This window comes from Oryctolagus cuniculus, chromosome 1 (assembly GCF_964237555.1).
Source record: "Oryctolagus cuniculus chromosome 1, mOryCun1.1, whole genome shotgun sequence".
In the NCBI taxonomy this organism is placed as follows: Eukaryota; Metazoa; Chordata; class Mammalia; order Lagomorpha; family Leporidae; genus Oryctolagus; species Oryctolagus cuniculus.
In genome coordinates this window covers 2,657,959-2,679,312 of record NC_091432.1, presented here as the reverse complement: position 1 = coordinate 2,679,312, position 21,354 = coordinate 2,657,959, and the positions used below count along the sequence as shown (strand labels likewise).

The window sequence follows — 21,354 nt, the reverse complement described above, 5'->3', positions numbered from 1 at the left end:
CTCCGGAGGCCTCCCGAGGCCGCTCATTCACACAGATATAAACAGCGGCCCCCACGAAGCCCCCGCAGGTCCCCGCTGCGCCGCCGGCCCTCGTGGGCTCCAGGCTGCCTTTGTGCGTCTCTGCCCCGGCTGGTAGGAGGCAGCGTGGCGTGGGAAGCAGACTCACTTCTCCTCGCCCCCTCCAGCCACCACAGGCTCTTGCTGCTCGTGGCACGGGGTGGCTCCTGCCCCCAGGTGAGGTCTGAGACCCCGCTGTGGGGTTTCACCCTCTTGGGCTTGGGTTTGAGTCTCTCTCTCATGGGGTTTGTAATGTTGCGAGAGCACTTGAGAAAGTTCACGTCAAAATGCGATGAAGACGTGAATTGATTTTGGCGCAGGAAAAATCTGAAACCCATGGATACGTTTTTCATCGCACGCGTCTCCGTCTCTGCCCCTGGGTCCCCGAGCCCGTGTCCTCCTCACACACGACACGCGTCCACCCCACCCCACAAGCCTCACAGTCAATCCACAGTCCACATTCTCACGTGCGACTCAAGACAAGCCCTCGTAGCTGTGAACACTGAGCAATCAAAACTGACAGCCAGGCAGGCATCGGGGTGTGCAGCGGGTAAGGCAGGGGGTCCGTCAGCCCAGAGCAAAACCGGAAGCCAGCATGGCCACCGTCGCATCCCTGTCCAGCATCCTGGGTGCGCCGGGGCCCCGCCACCCCTGCAGCTTTGCCGGCCACACCCGTGCTTCTGTCCCTGAGAGTGGACTCTCAGTCCCAGCACGGCTCCAGGCAGGGGTGGTGGCGGCGGGGGCATCCCCAGCTGGATCTGCTCTGATTCTTGTCTTGGGGTGAGGGGTGAATTTGAAGCAGAGACGTGGGTTTGTGTGAGCACCAGGGGATTAAAGGGGTGGTTCTGACGCAGGAGTGCACGCTGCCTCCCTCCCCGAGGGGAGGGCGTCCGCCCCACCCAAGTTCATCTTCCCCTTTGTGGGGCTGAGGGTGGTGCCCGAGCACCTGGGCCATCTTCCGCTGCTTTCCCAGGCCACAGCAGAGAGCTGGATTGGAAGTGGAGCAGCTGGGTCTGGAACCGGTGCCCAGACAGGATGTTAGTGTTGCGGACAGCGGCTTTACCTGCTGAGCCACAGCGCTGGCCCCAACATTTTCCATTTTTTCTTTCTACCAAATATTGTGGCTTTTCAAAACACTGGCTTGTTTTCTAGTTTCTTTACCCATCTTCTGTGTGTAACCTGATCTTTTTCTCTAAAGCTTTATTTATTTATTTGAAAGGCAGAATTACAGAGAGAGAGAGAGAGAGAGGTTTCTTTTTTTCCCCATTCGCTGATTCACTCCCCAAATGGCTGCAACAGTTGGGACTGCGCCAGGCTAAGCCAGGAGCCTGGAACGCCACCTGGGTCTCCTGTGTGGGTGGCAGGAACCTGAGCACGTGGGCCTTGTCCTGCAGCACCGTCAGGTGCATGAATAGGGAACCTGATCGGAAGCAGAGCAGCTGGGACGTGATCGGCGCCCTTGTGGGACGCGGCCATCAGAGGCCACGGCTTAACCCACTGTGCCGCAGCGCCGGCCCCTGGAATCCGATCTTGAGCCCATCTTTTATGCTGTTCATCACAGCCCCTGGTCAGATCTGTTGTTTACAACGCGTTCTTTTTTTTGGCATTTTCAGTTCTCTGGCAAAATTGTGCGTCCTTTGAGCTGTTTTATCCAGATCGGCCTTTCTCCTCTCGAATGCGGCGTGTTCAGGGCCTCGGCGGCCGGCTCCGACGTCGGGATCGCCCGCAGCTCGCTCTGTCTTCCCGCACGAGGCTCTGTCTCTGGCGCATCAGTGGGCTTTTCCGTACCGCAGCGAAGCAGGCTCACTTTACACAGTGTTAACTCGGCTCAGGGTTCTGGGGGTCCAGGTCCAGGATCAGGTGGCCTTGCTGGTGTGGACCCTGGTGCCGGGGTCGTTGGCGGTCCGGTGCTGTGGAGGCACCGAGTGTCGGTCACGTGGCAGACAGGGCATGCGTGGTCTGACGGTGCCGTCTCCGTGTAAGGCAGAGCTGGGCACCTTACAGGATGTGGACGACATGATGTGAGCTGTAGAAGATACCAGCAGACATCCGCCTGCTGTGGACTGACAGAACTCCCAGCGCCCCTGCGGTTGCAGAAGCAGAGCCAGACCCCTGCTTTCTCTGTGGGAGGGACATCCCCCACCCGAGAAGAGTCAGTCGCCGGATGGGGCGGGGGCTCCACCCAATCGCCTCCCAGGGCACTCAGCGCCCCCGCCTCCAGACGCCACAGCTGGGTTCAGGTCTCTCCCCTGGAGGCCTCGGGGACTAAACCCCTGCGCGTTCCAAGCCACAGCAGCTGGACGCTGTTTACGGAGTGTCAGGCATAGTGTGTGTGCTTTGGAAAGTTCCGGAAGCCCAGGGAGTGGCATTTTCTTCCACAGAGGACGGCCCTTTCCTGCGGCAGGGCAGAGGCAGGTGCCACTGGAAGGACGCTCCCTCCCGCCCCGGCCCCCTGTCGCCCTGCCCCGCCCCTCCCAGTCCCTGAATTCGGCAGCGTGGGCAGGCGAGCAAGCGTCTCCCTGGGTTTCCACTCCCTCTCTCAGCAGACTTCGGCTGTGCAGGTCTGCACGCAGCATCAGCCTTCCGAGCCCCCGACGGCCCACCCACCCGTTCTTAGCCCCTCTGCGTGCGAGTGTCCGGGTGACCACGGGGCCCCCTCTTCCTAGCCGTCCACTCTAAGAACCTGGGCGCCTCTGGTCGCCGTGGCGCTGGCGGCTTTCCAATGCCGCCACAGAGACGTGCATCCTGTTTGCTCTTTCGCTGTCCTCCTGGTGGCGGGAGGGAGCGGGATCGGAAGTGGAACAGCCAGGACTCGAACTGGCGCCCACGTGGGATGCCGGTGCTGCAAGTGGTGGCTGAACCCACGACGCCAGCCCCTTATTTAAACCTCTTAATCGTACACCCGTGTCTCCCTTTAACGGTGCTGAACACCTGTGTGTAATGAGCAGCGTCCCCCTTGTCTTGGCTTCTACCCCCTCCACCATACACAGACAAAATGCTGTGAATGGTAAAGCCATTGCCACCAGGACGCCGACCAGGCTTCTGCTTCCAGCCCTTCAAGGACCTGCCGTGAGATCGGTGCGCCTGGAAGTCGGCGGCTGCCATGTCCCTGCTCGGCTCTGCCAGCAGCTACGAGACGAGCCGTGCCGAGCTTCCTTTGTCTGTTCCTGCCTTGTGTCTGCCGCGATTGCTTTCCAAGTTTCCAGTTCTGGTTTATGCCGACGTGGAATGCGTGCCTGACACAGGGTCTGCTCCGTGGGGTGCGCGTGCCACCTCCCCCTCCCCCCGCTCTCCTCCTCTTCCTCTGCAGAAGTAGCAGTCGCTCGCTTCATCCAAAGACTTACCTGGCTTTAAGAGAGAGGCGACAGAGAGATCTACCCTCCGCTCGTTCTCTCCCCTGATGGCCACGTCGGTCAGGGCTGGGCCGGGGGCCTGGAACACCATCCTCGTCTCCCGCGTGGGCGTTAGGGGCCCAGGTGCTTGTACTGTTCCCTGCTGCCTTCCCAGGACCGTTAGCAGCGAGCTAATCGGAGGCAGAGCAGCAGGGCTTGGACCCGCGGGGGTCACAGGGGGCAGCTTAGCGCACGGCTCCACGATGCTGGCCCCGGAGGTGGTAATTTGTTTAAATGCATCCAGCCTTTACAATGTGCTTTTAAAAATACAGTCGCTATTGTAGAGGTAGTGTGGGACCTCCGTGCTTACAGCTGAAGCCAGGGGCGCCTGGGGCCATGGCTGTGGTCCTTCTGCCCAAAGCCCCTGCCTGCAGAGGCAGTGGGGGTCACGCCCCGAGCATGCATTCCAGGCCCCTGGCCGCCTGCTGGCAGGCTGCCTGTTTGACAGAGGTTTGCGCTTCTCCCCCTGTGAAACCGTGTGAAGTGTGGGTGGGCTTGAGACGTCGACCTGGGGTCCCTGGACGGCCCAGGGCAGCTTTGCCTGTGCGCAGGGCAGGCTGGGAGCTCTGTGGTCTGCAGGGCGCTCCCCGGGTCATGGCTTTATTTGGTCCCTCTGCCTCTTACCACCTTGCTCCTCCGCATCCCCCTTGCTAATACTCGCAAAGCAAAGCGCCCCCCAGTGGTGGCCTGGAGTGAGCCGCCCGCCCCACGCACATACCTGGCAGCCGAGCCTGGGGACCTAGGAGTAAGGGCGGGTGGTGGTGCCTAGAGTGCGGCTCAGGCTCTGTCTCTGGGCCTCCCTCCTTTCCCCAGGCTGCTGGGCTCTGAGCCGAGCAGCCCTGTAGCCCCGTCAGCGCTGTGCAAATTTCTGGCTCAAAGTCGGGGACCCCGAGTGCCGGCTCCAGGGAGGGCAGAGCCCGTCTTGCGGTTTAAACGGCCCAGGCTGATGATTTCCTGGGGATCCTGCTGCATCAGAACCCTGCAGTTGTCTCGGAAGCCTGCCGCGTGGCCGCACGTGTGCTGTGTGCCAGGAGGCAGCACTTCCGGTCTCTGCCCGCGCTGCAGTCAGGAGGCGCCAGGGCCTTCCTGCGCCTCTGTGTGCACAAGAGGGGGCGGTGTGGACGGTGGAGTGGGGCTGGCCCGCTGTGTCTCAGGCCCCGCCCCTTCCGGCTGGGCCCCACCTGCCTGTATTGCACCTGATGTGTCTCCCGGGAGTATTAAGCCAGCAGGAAAGGTTACTTGGGGCTGGGTGAGAAGTAGGGGTGGGGGGCAGACACCCCACTTGGAGGCAGCCAAGAGTTACATTTATCCCCCGGGATTCACAGGATGGCTGTGACCCAGTTTCCAGGGGCTTTGGGTAAACCACTGACGGAATTAAATCATCCATGCTCTCTAACCCTGCTGTACAGAAAATCCATAGCCCCTCCCCCCGGCACGCCCGGCTCCTGAAAGGCAGAAGGGGGCGCCGCTGCTGGTGGTGGGCGCAGTGTGGGGAGGGGGGAGTGGGAGGGCATGCACAGAGGGGCTGCCAACCCGGGGCGCCATGAAGCAGGGGGAGGTACCCGAGGACATTGCGGGGTTCCCCCGACGCTGCTTCCCTGTCATCGGTCAAGGCAGACATCCTTAACCTTGGCTGTGCCGCTGGCCCCAGCACCCGTCTCTGCCTGGCAGAAGCCGGTTCTCCAGGGAGCATCCCGCTCCCACCTGGGCGAGCAGGGCGTGGGCAGCCCGGTGGGGGGGGGCACTTCCTGTGCCTGCCATCTCCTGGCCACACTGTTGGTGTTCCTGGAGACCCAGGGGCTGCGGGCGGCGATGTCACTGAGGTGGGCTCAGCTCCTCCAGTCCCATCTGAGCCCGGTGGGGGAGGAGAGCCCCCCAGCCCTGACGTGGATGAGGGCTGTGCTGCAGCAGCACCCCAAAAGCTATTCCCGGCTCCTCGCCCCTCATTATCGTCCACAGATGGCAACCGTGAATCATGACTGGAGGAATTCAAATGCTCCGTGCAGTTGCCATGGGACTGGGGGGGACGCGGTCTGCTAACACGGGCTGGCAGATTTGGGAACAGTGCACGGAGACGAGACCCCCGCTGGCAGCAGCCGTCTCCGAGGGACCAAGTTCCCTGTTGGAAAGGGGACATCACTGTTTCGGCCGGTCTGTGCAGGTCCAGAACTTGCCACGTGAACACCAGCACCAACAGCTGTCCGGGGAGGGGGGCGGGGCAGAGCAGAGTGCAGTTGGTCTGACTCTGGCTGGTGTTCTCGGAGATGGACACAGGCGGAACACGCGGTCAAGGGTGGCGCCGTCACCCAGAGCTTCTGGTCTCACGGTGCAGCGTTTCTGATGGTGCAGCATTCTCTGCTCTCCCGGGCACGGCCTCTGCTGCTTGCTGTTGGGAGCCCTGTCAGCGCCCACTTCCTCTGCGTTCCCCCGGAGGCTCTGGGTTGGGCAGTGGGGAGTGGCCAGAGGCGACTCCGGTAGCAGCTGGCTTGGGTGGGGGACGCGTGGCCGTGGCAAGCCTGGGAGGTGCTCATTCTCCTGGTGCCCAGTGGCCCACGAGGCAGCGGGGAGCCAGGGACACTGTGGGGTCTGCCTGTCGGGCAAGAGGCTGTGGCTGGAGCCAGGCTGGTCCTGCCCTCCCGGGCTCCCAGGCTCCCGGGAGGAGCTGCAGCAGGCACAGCACTGATGTCGTGGGCTGGGGCCCTGTCACCTGGCCCCACACACCAGTCCTCCCCGTGCCCGGGTTCTCGGGTCCAGGTGAACAACGCTGCGTCCAAAAGCGGATTGCGGTGAAAGCTGTGAGGACCGCCCCGTGGTGCCAGCTGCTTCCCTGCAGACGCGGTGCGGGCGTGAGCGTGGTCTGAGCCGGGAGGTGCCGGTGTGGGTAGCGGAGGTGAGAGGAGCTGAGCGGGGAGCCGGCTCGAGCCCGGCCAGCAGCAGCCACCCCACTGCCTGCCACCGAGAAGGGGCCCTTTGAGGGGGTGTTTCCGGCTGAAGTCCCAGGCGGGCCCTGGAGTCATGCTGTACACTCAGACCGGCTCTGTTCGTCCCCGGCTCCCAAAATGGGACCTCTGAGTCCTTGCTTATATTTTTCGCAGTTTCAGTTATTTACAAGGATTTTAAATGCCTTGCTCAGTATTCTCCTGTCTTCTTCCTTCTAAACTTGACCTGCTGGGGACGAGGGAACTTGAGTCTTTATTCCCAGGTTCTTCCTAATAAGGTAAAGTCTGGATTTTTTTTTTAAGGATTCCTACAGGTGTTGAAAGGCAATTTTCGGTTATTTAATGGTGTTGGGATTTGATCTTCATCTGTCCGGGGCCTTTTAGCAGGTGGGGTGCTCTGGGGATGAGTCGGCTCCCCGAGTGCCCCCTGCTGTTGTAATGGGGTCTGTCGGAGGAGGAGCAAGGGGAAGACAGATCTCCTCTGTGAGTGCCGTCTGCAGCACCGGGACCCGTGATGAACTTGACGTCTTTTTCTAAGGGACTCGCTCCAGCCTGCGTTTATTTTTGGGTACCCCAGGATGATGCTGGGAGGAGGAGGGGCACAGAGTGAGGCATTTGGTTTCCTCTCCTGTTTCTTGGGGAGAAAATGCACTAAACCATGACCTTGGCTCTGGTACCTGCAGCCCAGTCCTCGAGACCATGAGCTGTGGGGTGGGTGTTTGCACCCGTGGTCTTGGTCCCTGTGCACGAGAGCCCTGGGTACCGTTCCCAGAAATCTGCCCCCACCGTGGCTGCTGACCCTGATGTTCGTGAAACTGTCCCCTGGCCTTCTCGTAAAACTCCCCCATGTGTGGCCGGCGCCGCGGTTCACTAGGCTAATCCTCCGCCTCGCAGCGCCGGCACACCGGGTTCTAGTCCCGGTCGGGGCGCCGGATTCTGTCCCGGTTGCCCCTCTTCCAGGCCAGCTCTCTGCTGTGGCCAGGGAGTGCAGTGGAGGATGGCCCATGTCCTTGGGTCCTGCACCCCATGGGAGACCAGGAGAAGCACCTGGCTCCTGCCATCAGATCAGTGCTGTGTGCTGGCCGCAGTGGCCATTGGAGGGTGAACCAACGGCAAAGGAAGACCTTTCTCTCTGTCTCTCTCACTGTCCACTCTGCCTGTCCAAAAAACAAAACAAAACAAAACAACCTCTCCCATGCGCACCGAACAGGCTCCCTCTTAGGGTCGTCTGTTCCTCCCCAGGCCTGGCTTTCAGCTTTGCAGCGTTGGGGAGCACTGTGACACGTTGTATGTGAACGTGAGGGTCCCTTTGTCCGTGCTGTGAGCCACGAGCCAAAACCACGAGATGGAGAAGTCCAGAAATAGCAACTCCTAGGTTTTAGCGCACATGTGCGGCTGCGAGCAGCGTGACAAAACCTCTCGCAGTCCCACTGCACCCACCGGGGTCCTGATGCACCGCCGGGTATACACGCGGTGTGCACCGCCTCCCCGTCAGGCACTTGGTGTCTGTCTCAGGTTGTGTCCAGGAACCCTTGCCCTCCTTAACAGAGGCTCTGGTGTGCAAGAGCGGCAGAGCCGGCACTTTGGGGCTGTCACTGGGCAGGCCTAGGTGTCCATGTGAAGAGGGCTGGGTGCCACCCACCCTCAGCACCCGCGGGGTCTCGGAGCGCTCCCACCGAGGGTCAGGACCACTGCCACCTTCCCGGTGTCACCACCAGCTGCCGTCCTCACTCTTGTCACCGGGGGACGAGGAGGGAACTTCCTGGGTGACGGTGGCTGCGGCTGTGCGCGCCATCCTCGGCCGTGGGGAAGCTACAGGCGCCACAGCCGGTTTCTCTCGGTGGCCGTGGTGAGGTTGCCACTTCCGCTTCCCATTCTGGGTCTTGGGATCGCTGGGAAGACGCAAAGCTAACTTTCCATTCCAACAGCAATGCGACGGAGAGGGGCTGAGTGGGGCCGACGAGCACCCTCTCACGCACGCCCAATCAGAAAGACGGGCAGGTGTGGATGGCGGGGCAGGAGGCTGGAGCCCACGCTGAGCGTCTGACAGTGATGTCACACACGGGGGTGCCCTTGCCACCTGCATGCGCTGAGCCGTTTAGGTTTAGGAGCGGTGAATTCTGTGTGCAGACACACACACACGTGTGCCACACCGACACACGGAAGTAACTGGGTAATCAAGCCGGGCAGTGAATTGCTTTTCCCGGTTTCTGTCTGTCAGAGTTTGGGGCACATGTGTGAAATTTTTCATAACAAAATCTTGGGGGTCGGAGGGCAGCACCCCCTGTGTGTGTGTGTCTGCACCTGTGATGGGGCTGTGTACTGCGGCCTCTGCCACCCATGTTCCGTGGAAGCTCCACCCCACCCTTCCCCCACACACAGGGCAGAGCGTGTGTGGTCCCAGGCGTGTCTGGTCCGGGTGTTTGCATGGGGATTGCCCAAGTCCACGTGATGCTACTCTGATGGAATCCTGCAGGAGGCCAAGATCATCAAGAGGTTTCTTCGGCTCACGGTGCTGAAGTCGCAAGCCCCTCTGGTGCCAGTCTGATGGCGGAGGCCGTCACAAGGGCTGGAGCATGTGTGGAAGAGGCCACCTGTGCAAACAGGAAACCAGAGAGTAGTTCCGGGGTCAGAATCGGGCTTTTGTCACTGTTTGCACTCGAGAGCCCGCTCCAGAGACTAGGGTGCCCTTCTGAGGGCAAACCCCGCCCCCCGGGACCTAAGCACTCCTGTAGGCCTCCCCCGTCTCCACCATGGGGACCAAGCCAGCAACACAGGAACCTGTGGAGGCCACAGCGGGGCCTCAAGTGTGCTTGAGGAGTTCCGAGAGGTTCTCCACCCCCCTACATGGAGCAGGCGTGGAGCAGGCGGGGCTGGGCTGGGCTCTCTTCCCCTCAGTTCCATCGCTGATGCCCTAAGCCTGCCGCCTGGTCTTTCAAGAGGTGGCTGAGTTAAAATGAGGCCACTGCGGTGCGGCCTGGGGAAGGCAGGACAGACATACAGGGCGGAGATGCCGTCTGCTGGCCCAGGAGAGAGGCTGGGGGGCAGCTGGCCCTGCACCCTGGGTCTCGGGTGCAGCCTCGGGGACCCGAGACCGGGAGCACCTGCTGGTCCTGCCCGGTCTGCGGTGCTGTTACAGCGGCCAGGGCAGGTGCTGGGCTCAGCGTCGTTTCTGCCTTTGGTTTCCATCCTCAGGAAGTGGTGCTCCGTTTCGGCTTTTGAATCGGCGCCCATCTTCCGTCTCCCCCTGCTTTTTTTTTTTCTTTAAAGCGGGGAGGCTGTGCCTAGCCCGGGGCACTAGGAATCTTCTGTGTGGCTGCAGGCTGTGGAGTCAGGCGCACGGGCTCTGCAAACCGGAGCTCCCCTGGGCTCTCGCAGCCCATGCCTTCCTCTGGAATCGGGGGTGCCTGCAGCTCTGAGCCCCTGGCGTGCGGTGAGGACTGGGCGATGCTTAGCTGCAGGTGCGTGGCGGGCACCCGTGGGCGACTCCCGGGGTGATTGGCCGGACCACGCTCAGGATGCCAGCGAGAAGCCAGCTTGGAACGAAGTCCGTGGTCCCAGCTATCTTCCCCGCCCATGCACGGTGTCGCTCCCTCTGCCTCCTGAGTCCGGGGAGACCTGGGGCCAGGGAGTGAGATTTTCCCGCCTTCTGGGTCGGTGCCTTCCCGGCTCAGCATCCTGGAAACCGGAAGCCCCAGCTTGATCATTTGCATCACAGAACAGGAGGCTTCCTATCAGGATTCCTGGCAGCAAGTGACATCCTGCACGGCTGCTCCCACGTCCAGGGAGAAATTTACAAGCTGTCGGCAGCCCGCCTGCGAGGGCACGGCTACGTTTGACCTGCGTGAAGGCATGGCTGTTTCCCGTGGTTCCCCCCGCCCTTGATCGCCATAGGTGTTTCACATGAAGGAGAACTGGGTGGTCCTGTACAGAACTCTCCCACACGAGAGGGCTGCTCTGGTCTCAGTTGGATGTGGAGGGTGATCTCAGGGTAGAGGTTCAGTCCAGGGATGGTGATGTGGCTGTGTGGCATGGGGTCACGTCCCCCAGCTTGTGTCCTGCTGGTTTTGTAAGGGGCCCAGCGACACAAGCGAGCACACTCCCTGCTCCTGCCGCGTGACGCCTGTGCCTGCAAAAGCGCCCGAGCCAGAGGTTGAAGCAGGAGGCCGTGAACCTCCACACTGCGAGGCCGACAGCCTCCTTCCTCCATGGTGTGAGTCGCCGCCTGGGGCACGTTGCTGTAGTCAGAAAAGCTGCTTCATCATGGGGTGGAAGAGTTGCCCCCCTCCCCGCCTTGCCCCCGACTCCTCGCCGCCGGCTGTTTTCCCACCTGGGCAGTATTTCCGTGTCTCGGCTCGAGACTGAGCACCAGGATGAGGGAAACGCATGGGATTGTGGTTGGACGTTGCCCGTCCATTCGGTGAGACCCTTCCAAATGTGGTGGACGGGTTTTCCCTTCAAATGTGACTTCTCAGAGCCACGCCCACTCACTGCCTGCCTTGTATTCATCCTGGGAGGGGCCGTGGGTACCCGCTCTGTGCCCTGTGTGACACAGCCTGACCCAGACAGCACAGGGCAGTGCTAGGACCCCAATTACTGCGTGACCTCTGGGGCTTCTCCTTGACCCCAGCCCCGGAAGGACAAGGGTGGACGGAACACCCGGGGAGCCCCGCATGCGTGCACAGCACCGCGCTCACAGCTGTGGTTAGCAGCAGCTCTTGTAGGCGGAGCAGCAGCCGGGTCTGCCCCCGCGCCTAGAATCTGGCCATAGACCGTGCCGGAAGGGGGACGGCTGTGCCCCTCTGCCAGCCCTGGGGCTTAGGTTCTGCCCACGGGCACCGTGTCAGGAAGCCAGCGTGGGTGGAGGGTGTGTGGTGGGAAATGGGTGAGCCCAGCCCTGGTGAGAGCCCCGGGATGGCCGTCCCACACCTGCCAGCCCGGCCGCCCCGTGCGTGCAGTGGCTCAGGTGACCCAGGGCAGCGGGCTGGGGTCGCAGCCTATGAGTTCCCAGCACCTGGCGGGGGCTTCTTACACAGCAGTATGTGATCACCTTGGAATTCATGGGAAGATGGAGGTAAGAAGTGCAGTTTTTATCTGCGAGGCACGCACGCAGAGACCACTCTCATCTGGCTCTGTCCTGAATGCCCGCAGCAGCCGGGGCTGGGGCCTCCATCCAGGTCTCCCACGTGAGCGGCCGGAACCCAACTCTGGAGCCATCACCGCTGCCTCCCAGGGAGCTTTAGCAGGAGGCTGGGGGAGGGGCACATCTTAGCCGCTGGCTTCCCCGTTGTGCCGAGCGCCGGCCACAGCTCGCCTTTTAATTCCGTTTTCCACAGGCTTCCTGGGTGCCCGTGTGTGTAGCCGACGCAGCAGCTCAGTCGCCTTGCATTCCTGCATTTTAGTTTTGCTGTGTGAATCTGTGTTGTTGCATCGCATGTCTTTGACAGAACACTCAGCAAAATCGATAGCAGATGCTGCCAGCCCCAGACAGCCACGTGCATTTTCCCTTTTTCTCTGTCAGCGTGGTGATTGACACCGATCCTGAAACACGTGCGCCTGGCCACGGCGTCCTCTCCTTTAGCTGAAAACGTGCACGTTCGATCGCCAACGCTGAGTGGTGCTCTCTTCGCCGGCTTCCCTGTGTTACCCAGCTCGGTCCTCGTGGTAGCGGCAGGAGACTTGCACTTGTGGCTTGTTCCCCTGTTACGGGGGAGGAGCGTGAGTGCGGGGGGGGTGCGAGTTGTCTGCACTGTCCCTGCTGCAAAGCTGTCGCCAGCTGCTGAGCCTGGTGTGCTGACCGTGGCCCTGTGTCCCAGCAGGGAGCTGCTGCAGCCCCGTGCGTCCACTCCTCGGCCGTGAGACAGTGTGGGCTTGGCCGGCTGTGGCTGGTTCTCTCCCAGCCTCAGGAGCAGCCTTGCCTGCACAGGTCCTCCCTCCCCTTTGGCCTGTGGAGGCCCAGGGATCCTGCCATGGCTCAGTGGCTGGCCCTGGCGCCCAGTGGGTGCTGCATTGGGCACGCCCCCTCGTGGTTGGCAGGGGTCGTGGAGCAAAGGGGTCCATTGGCAAAGGCTCCTGGCCCTGGATTTCTGTCTGCATTTTGTTGAAGCCCCAGGGAGCTGTTCCCTTAACCTGCAGGGCATTAGCACTGTCTTGGACCCGGGTTCCCTGCTAGGGGAGAGGCAGAGATGCCCTTGGAGTGCCTGTGGTGGAGAATGCTGACCTCAGGCCGGCGCCGCGGCTCACTAGGCTAATCCTCCGCCTAGCGGCGCCGGCACACCGGGTTCTAGTCCTGGTCGGGGCGCCGGATTCTGTCCCAGTTGCCCCTCTTCCAGGCCAGCTCTCTGCTGTGGCCCGGGAGTGCAGTGGAGGATGGCCCAAGTGCTTGGGCCCTGCACCCACATGGGAGACCAGGATAAGCACCTGGCTCCTGCCATCGGATCAGCGCGGTGCGCCGGCCGCAGCGCGCCGGCCGCGGCGGCCATTGGAGGGTGAACCAACGGCAAAGGAAGACCTTTCTCTCTGTCTCTCTCTCTCACTGTCCACTCTGCCTGTCAAAAAATTAAAAAAAAAAAAAAAGAGAGAGAATGGTGACCTCTGTCCTCGCTGAGCCAGGGGCCCGCTGTCCCTCTCTCCCTGCCACACTTGGAGGAGGCTCCTAATGAGAACTTGCTTGTGGGGGTGTGGGGGGCCCTCGGTGTCACTGGTTTCCTGGGTTGCCATGGGAATCTGCCGTAGATGACATGATGTCTTCCCCACCAGAAAATATTGATGGGATGTCCAAGCCCTCAGTGTCCCCCCACCGTCCCTGCCTGGCGAGGAAGTGTGGGGACACGGAGCACGCCTGTCCTGTCCCTCACTTCCCCACGCTGGGGGCTTTGCGTTGCAGCTGCTGTCGCAGGGTCACGGTCAATCTGGTCAGGGGAGGCTCTGTAGGCAGGGTTGGGGGCTCACCAGGACCCCATAGCCCTGCCCAAGGTCCAGCTCGTAGGAGGCCTGGGGTGACCACCCACACTTGCCCCAGCCCGCCTGCCCCACACACTTGCCCTGGCCGCCTCCTCCACACTTGTCCTGGCCCACCTTCCCCGCACGCTTGCCCCAGCCTGCCTGGAGCCTACTTGGACACACTGGCTCCCTGGGCGCCCGGCTCGACCCTTTGACCCTTGGCCTTTTGGGCACTGACTTCTTGCTGCCTATCCTTTGAGTCGTCGGTCCCTGGTTGTGTGGGGTGCGCCCGGGGTCTGCCCCCTGAAACCTCCAGGCTCCTAGAGGGCAGGGTGAGAGGAATTAGCTGTCCTGGCCTGGTCTGTGCTGTTCTGACAAGTCACCTGTGGCTGGGGCCTTATGATGTCCAGGGGCTTATTGGGCTCACGGTCCTGGTGGCGCCCGTGTCCCGGCTGAGCACTGGAAGGAAGCAGAAGGAGCCGGGCACAGGGCTGACCTTGCTTTCTGATCACTCCCAGAAGAGCTCACCCCGCCCCAGAGGCCGGCGGGCGTCCCTTCTTTGTCCACAGCCTGACTGGCCCCGCCCCTACTGTGTCCCGCCTCCTCAAGCCCCTCTGCTCAGCAGGGTCACACAGGGGCGCGCTTCCAGCACCCGAGCCCCTAGGCCACGTGGCAGCAGCGGCTCAGGACGCTGGGGGCGACATTCCAGGATGCTACAGGGCACTGCTGGCTCACGTGGCTGCAGAGGGAGGGGGGATAGCGGGGGGGGGGTGTCCGATGTGTGCATACAGCCTGGCCTCCGGTCCTGAGGGCACCGTGGCCTCCAGGGCTTCGTCGGAACCTCCTTTCCCTGCCAAAGTCCTGTCTCTGGATGTCCCACTGGGGGAGCAGAGTTCAGTCCACCACAGTCCCCCCCCCCCAGCCCCTCAGAGTTCACGTTCTCCCTGCGGTCCTCCCCTCCCCCCAGGCCCAGGTGTGTTCACCTGTTGTCCCGTCAGCTCCGGAGTCTCATCGTCTGTTTCCTAAATATATTTGTATTTGCTTGAAAGGCAGAGAGTCAAAGCGGCACGCCTGCGGGATGCCGGCACGGCAGGTGGCGGCTGCAGCGGCTGCGCCACCTCGCCGGCCCCCAGGGTCTCATCATCAGAAGGTCATCTCCATCGGGCATGGGAGAGACTCAAGGCCTGAGTCAGCCCCACGGGGACTGGACACACAGAGGCTCCCGCTCCAGTCAGGACCCCGGGAGCCGGGCTGGGTTCCAAGCTCAGACCCAGAAGCGCACAGTGCACGTCTCCTGGCTCGGGAGGGACCCTCTCTGGTTCAGAGCTCCGTCTGCCAGGTCCCAGGGCAGCCGTGTCCCCCTCACTGCCCCCTGCTGCAGGGTGTCTTGCGGGGCCCTTGGCTGTGGGCACCCTCGAGGGCTCAGAAGCACCTCAGGGCCCTGTGTCGCTTGTCCCAGTGAGGAGCTCGCTCTCAGAAGCCAGTGCCTCCGTGCGGTCCGGGAGGCGCGGCTGCCTCTCCTTCCGGGGCCCCTGCACTGCTCCAGCTCAGCCTGGCAGCGCCGGCCCCTCCATCCCCTGCGCGTGTGTCGGGCGAGATCCCTGGCGCTGCACTTCTGCCACGCGATGGGCTTTTCCCTTCCTGCCATCTGGATAGGCTGAGAAGTTTCCAGATCTTCCCGTTCCCGTTCAGTTCGTCTCTTTGCTGTGAGCAGGCGGGAGGCGCCAGCTGCCTCTTCCTCCAGCGCCTCTCTTGGAAGCCTGCTCAGCGGAGGGCCAGGTTTTGCGGCTCACGGGTCTGCCGCGTGCAGAACGCCCAACCCCATTCTCGGCGCGCGTGCCGAGGTCGGCTCTGCTCCGGTTTCCAACTGCGGTCCCCTTCAGGGTCCCTTTAGCAGTCCTAGGCCTAGCAGGTGCGGGAGGCTCTGCAGCCTCCACCCACCCCTGCTCTGTGGACGTATTTGCTCCCACTTGCTACGTTGGCCTGCTGAGTCAAGTTTCTGGAGATGAGATTCCCGGAGAGTCCCAGGCTGGAAACTCCGGCAGGCGTCGACGCCGCCATCTTTGGCACGGCCTCCGCCTCTCCAGGAAACCACTGCCTTTGCAACCTGCTGGGTCAGGCTCACTGGTGTCCTCGCTCAGTGCGCGTCTCCAGGTCAGCATCGGAGTGCCTGGCTCTCTCGTGGGTGCGTGCGTGTCGGCCTCGAGCCCAGGGTCTCCCCCTCTTGGGCCCCGTGAGCCCTGCCTTTGCTGTGGGCCTCCGTCGGCAGCCTCTGGGGACAGCACCGGGGCGCTGGACTTCCCCTGCGCTCAGACATCCGGTGGCTTCGTTGTCTGCCCAGAGGGGTCGCAGGGCTGAGTCGGGGCGGGTTCCCAGTGGGGCTCCTGACAGCTGTCTCTGGCCTGTGTGCGCATCTGAGGGCGGGGCATCCTTTGCGGATCTGGGACCCCATGAAGGATTCCCAGTGCTTTCTCAGGACCTTCTGCCCACCCCCTGCCTCCCCATACCTCTGTGTTTATGGGACGTTGTGGGAACAGGGCTGCACTGTAATCAGACAGGACTCAGCCTGCAGGGAATGGGGCGGGGGCAGCGGGGGCTCCCGACCCCGGCCCTGCTGGGTCGCTGCCACTGCAGACCTGGGCTCACGAGTGCCGTGCTCGGAGAGCTCGCGCCCGTTGGTGCTGGCGGAACGAGAGCCGTGCCAGGGTGCGCCGTGCGGGGCCTCGCCAGGGCGGGTGGGGCCCAGGCCGTCGGCGACACAGGCACAGGTGAACAAGCCCCTGGCCCCTCTGCAGCCAACACTGAATTCCCTGCGGTTCCCTTGGCAGGTGGCGATCATCGCTGGGAACTTTGAGCTGGCCGAGTACATCAAGAACCACAAGGAGACGGATGTCGGTGAGTGGGCGCGGCGGGGTTGGCTTTGGTTTCGGAGAGGCTTGCCTGCCGTCCAGACACCTCCGAGTGCAGGGCAGAGCCTGATTTTAGGCAGCTCAGCGGAAGACACCGAGCTGGAGCCTCTTCCGTCGCTGGCCTCTGTGGAGCGGGGCTGAGGAGGAGCCGGGCGGCAGAGGGTGGGAGGCATGCACCTGCTTCTCGGCGCGGGTGGCGCCGTCCTGGCTGAGGGCGCCAGGGCCGCGCTTCTCGATTTAGGAGGGCGGGGAGGGGCACAGGAGAGGTCTGGTCCATGGCTCTGGAATTTGCTTCCTGACCGGTGCCTCTGATTCTCCCAGGCAGTGATAAAAATCGATGCCGGTCATTTACTCGCTTGTCCAGTTTTGAACAAGGGACGACCTCAGGAGCGACCCCAGTGTAACTGTGGTGACACTGCCGGGTCATCTGTGGAGCCAGGGCCCCACGCTGGTGGGAGTGCTGACCCCGGGGGAGGCTGTGCATGTGTGGGGGCCTTGGCACATCTCTGTGCCTTTTCCTCTATTTTGCTGGGAGCCCAAAACTTCTCTAGAAAAATAAAGTCTTAACAGAAGGGAGGGAGGGAGGGAGGAAGGAAGGAAGGGAGGAAGGGAGGAAGGGAGGAAGGGAGGGAGGAAGGAAGGGGAGGTGGGGAGAAAGATCCAGCAGGAAGTGAGCCGAGGTCGGCTCGTGGAAGTCGGCCATCGGTCCCCGTCCCTGAGTCAGGTTAATTTGCTGCCGACTTTGACGTGTTTCCCGGAAGACACCGTAACCTGCACACGTCCTCTGGGTGACAAGATGGCAGATGAGTGTGGGAGAAGGGGGCCGCTGGGGTCCCCTGCCCACCCTCGCCATGGTGCTGATGACCCTTCCCCTCCTTAGTGCCTCTTGTGCCAACCAGGAGGGTGGTCTCGGGGGTGCCTCCTGTCTCCCGTCGCCCTGCCACCAGCTGGGCCCAGCCCGGCACCCTGGACGCGCCCGCTGGCCTGCTCCCTCCGGCCCCGGGCCTGCACAGGACCTGCAGCGGGGAGCAGTCCCGTTGGAACAGCAGCGGTGAGCTTCCGAAGGTGGCGCCGCACTGATGAAGGGGTGGGGTGGGGTCCCGTCACCTTGCTCCCCACCCGCCGTCGGTGTGCTTCACTGTGGCGTGTCCTCCATGTCGCGTGTGTGCTGCCAGTGCCCGGCAGGGGACTCACGCAGGGATGCAGAGCAGGTGCCCGGCTTGCATCGTCCACCACCCCGCGCCGGGCATCAGGGGCCTCCCCGGGCCTTGCCCGATGCCGACACGCCGCCCATGAGCCAGAGCACATCACAGGATTGCTCTGGGCACCAGACCTGTGCCACGGCTGCACCAGCTCCCCGTGTGCTGCTCCCAGAGTTGTATGGGTTGACGTCTGCGAAGCGATTTGGAAAGTGATCCAGGCTCTCGGGGTGCCAGGGACCATCTCTCCGCCAGCTCCCTGGTGTGGGACAGTGGGACAAGTATGGTAGCGGAGCCTAAAAATCCCAGCTTCCGGATCAGGAATGAGGACACAGGTCCCACTCCACACCACAGCTGCGAGGGTTGTCAGTGGCCTCTGTGTGTGACGGGGACAGGCTCTGGGGTGGCCTCCTTGGGGTCATGACATAGATACTACGACGGGCCAGGGCCCATGCAGCCAGCTCCCTGAGTGGCACTGCTGGGCATGGGGACGTGTGACCCCTGCCCTGACCCCTGACTGTGGCCCTCCCCTCCCAGCCGCCGCCTCTCCTGCCCACGGCCAGCACGGCCACACTCGTCCTTGGGCCCAGAGCTGCTTCCCCGCGCTGGCGAGGCACACGCTCACCCGTTCTCGTCTGCGGCAGAGTTGGGCACCGTCTGCGACACGTGCTTTCTTTGCCAAGTGGGTTTTCATGATCCTGGTGAGGGTATTGATGACTGACAGTAGCCTGGTGGGTGGGTCCGGTCCGATGCCCCCTCCCCGTCACCGTCAGTTACTTAGTGAGTCTGTCACCAGTGTCCCCAGCTCAGGGCCATCTGTGTTGCATTTGGGGTCTCCAGTTTGGTGCCCTTGAGAACCCCAGGGCTGCAGGGAGGTGGGGAAGGCTGTTCCTGTCACCGGCGGCCACGGAGGCCACGGCTGCTGTGGCTTTGGGCTCTCCCGGGCGGCGAAGGGCAGGAAGGGCTTGGAGAAGCCACACTCCCCAGGGCTCCCCTCTATGTCACCAAAGGAGAAGAAAACCCATGAGAAGGAGCTCTGTCTCTCGGGCCTCGTGTGTGCAAAGCAGCAGACCCGCGTTAGCAGACCCGGTGTTTGAACGGGGTGGCGTTGGTGTTTCCCAGAGCGACGAGGGGCGAGGGCAGGAGCTGGGGGGCCTCTCTGGGCTCCGACATCAGTGGCTGTGTTTGCGGGTCCCAGACCAGCAGCCCCTGGGCCAGATGGGGACCAGTGCTGTGTTAACTCCTCCCCCAGGGTGGAGCCCGGAGGCTCCTTCCGTGCCCTGTTCTCCACCGCCGAACCCCTGAGGCTGTGTGGCGGGGACCTCCCGAGTCTCTGTGTCTGTCCATGCGGGTTCTGCACCTCCTGCACACTGCCTGCAGCCGGCCCTGTGAGAAACCCACTGATTCTAGAGAGAACAGCCGCGGGGAAGAGTGGACATGAGAGGGCCTGCTGCCCAGCTGGACCCGCACAACATCGCATCCGTCCAGCTTCCTGCTGACTGTGTTTCTGGGAGCACCTGGACGCGACCCAGCGCCTGTGGGGCTGGGCTCTGCCAGAAGCAGACGTGGAAGTGAGCAGGTGGGGGTGGTGGAGGTGATGTTGGGCGTTGGGGAGGGGCAGGGCGCTGCACAGCCGTGCAGGGGCAGTGAGATGCAGGGCCTGGAGAGAGACCTGGGCTTGCTGATGACCCGTGGGAAGCCGATTCTGTGTTTACCCCAGGTCAAGTCCCTGCCTGGCTCAGGTCTGCTCTGTCCCCACACTGGGGAACTGCAAGTGCCCCCTGGGGCTAAGCAGTACAGGTGTGTGGATACGCGAGTGCCCGGGCGACCCGGGCAGCGCACTGGGCCCCGACGGTTGGATCCAGCAGCAAGGCCTGGGCTCTGGGCCCCACAGATGTGCGCGCCGCCCTGGGTGATCTCTGCGGCCCCCAGAGGCCTCTCCCCGGGATGCACGTCTTGCTGGGAGATGGCGCTGGTGCTGCCTGTCTGGTCTCCGTCCAGGGCCTGGGGATGTATCATGTAGAATCACTTGCGTTTGCCTCCACGTTCACGTCTACTTGTCAAAGAGGAATAAATGTCGTCCTCGACTTTCTCGCCCACTGTGCGAGAAACGCTTGTTCCAGAGAGCTGTGAGGCAGGGAGCCCTCACAGGTGAGGGACAGTGACCGGGAGGCGGGAGGCAGAGGCCCCTCTGCGGGTCACCTGGCTGTCGCCTAGAACCCAGCCATCTGCCCTGGTCGTCTGCCAGCGTGGAAAGCCTCAGGCACAGGCCCCTGGTCCTCACAGGGAAGCCTGCCCGTGCCGCCCCAGAGCCACCTCCTGTCTCCGAGTGCAAAAGCCCCACTGCTGGCCCCTCCTCAGGGCCCGAGACGGTGGCCCCGGCTCGCTACGTGTGGGCACCGCCTTCCTGTGACACCTCGGCCCCCGATGTCTCCTGGGAGACCCATGCGGATTTGGGATCACATGTGCATCCCAAGCCCTTGGGAGGGGTGACCTCTCCCCTCCCCTGTGTCTAGAAACAGGCTAGGCAGGGCTGCAGACGCCGGCAACTGCTCAGAATAAAACAGGCTCTGCCATCCACGTGGCCTCCCCCAATTCCTACAGCCCTCCCACTCCTCCCCCTGCAGCCCCCACTCCTCACCCCCACCCCTGCAGCCCCCCACTCCAACCCCCACTCCTGCAGCCCCCCACCCCCTGGCCCCCCTGCCCCTGACCTGTCCCCAGGGGCCATCTTCAGAGGCCAAGGGAGGCCTGGGTGGGCGTGGGCCGTGTGGGTACAGTGGTGCTGGGCCTGCCTCCAAGTCCTTCAGGCCTGGGTCACATGGTGAGTGGCCGGCTCACTTCCTGTCTCTGGTTTCGGGCTCAGCCCCTCCTCCCCTCCGTGACCCTGGAGGTTGCTGTCCTGCGTCTGTCTGTCAGGACTTTCTTCACCTCAATCTGCACAGCTCATTGGCCGCAAGGTAGGGAGGGGGTGGGGCCCGGGTTTGCACTTTGCAGTGCTAAGCACGGCTGGACTTCAAAGCTGTGCCCCAGCTCAGGAGAAATGCGGGATGACCCGGGAGGCTGGCCCCCTTCTGGGACAGTGAAGGGGGCGGTTTGAGAGACCCCAACCCTACCTGTTCCTGCATGGGATAGGGGCACGTTTCTGACCCCCAGGTTCCAACATGGGGGTGAGCCTGGATTGATTTCGAAGCTCCCAAGTGGGTGAATTAAAATACCCCGGGTTCCTGCCTGGGCCGGCTAATGGGATGCCTTTTTGTTGAAAGTGCCTTTGAGATACTAACCCACATGGGCTGTGGAGCCTGGAATCCTTCGCTTTCCAGACACCGGGGAAATCCACGCGCTCAGCAGACCAGGACATGGCTGTAGGGGGACGGACGGTGACCTCGGTGAAACCCAGCTACTGGCCGAGCGGGCGAGCAGAGGGCAGTGGGATCCAGGCATCGCCTGGAGACAGCAGTGTCTTTTTGAAAGCGAGAGTGCGTCTGGTGGCAAAGCATTCGGTTCACACGCCAGCCGGCGTGCATGCCGCAATGTCCAATTCTTTTTTCCTAGCCCCCTTTCTCTTTAAAAAGCAAGCGTGACCTCTGTCCAGTGATCCGGTCTGCCGGCTGGAGGAGAGTGCTGGTTTGAAGGCGACCGTGGACGCCAGAGTTAATCCCTGTGTGTTGTCAGCCAGCGGTGAGCGCCGGCCGGGTCCACGTGCCCAGCCGCAACGCTTCAGCCAGAGCGCATGCAATGGCTTCTGTGGGATGGAGGTCCCCGGGGGCCGGGCTGCTGGGGAGCCGGTGAGCTTTGCCTGGGACGAGCCGTCGGCCACAGCCACGGTTCCCCTTGCTTTCGCCTGGCGTTCCAGGGAGATGCTGTGGCCGACGGAGCCGGGGACATGGGCTGCTCTTCATCAGGCCAGCGAGGT

The 21,354-nt window shown here is 62.8% G+C and overlaps 1 protein-coding gene across 8 annotated transcripts in view; it reads left to right on the top strand.

Annotated features, from left to right (window-relative positions):
- Positions 1 to 21,354, top strand: part of SHANK2 (SH3 and multiple ankyrin repeat domains 2) — a 386,561-nt gene that overhangs the window by 91,859 nt on the left and 273,348 nt on the right. For 7 of the 8 annotated variants that reach the window (XM_051839167.2, XM_051839166.2, XM_051839165.2 and 4 more), the window contains one exon: positions 16,159 to 16,225. In XM_051839167.2, the coding sequence (XP_051695127.2) occupies positions 16,159 to 16,225 (67 nt within the window). Of the gene's footprint in view, positions 1 to 16,158; positions 16,226 to 21,160; positions 21,353 to 21,354 lie in introns of those variants that run through there. The other variant, XM_070061128.1, reaches the window with a different exon arrangement.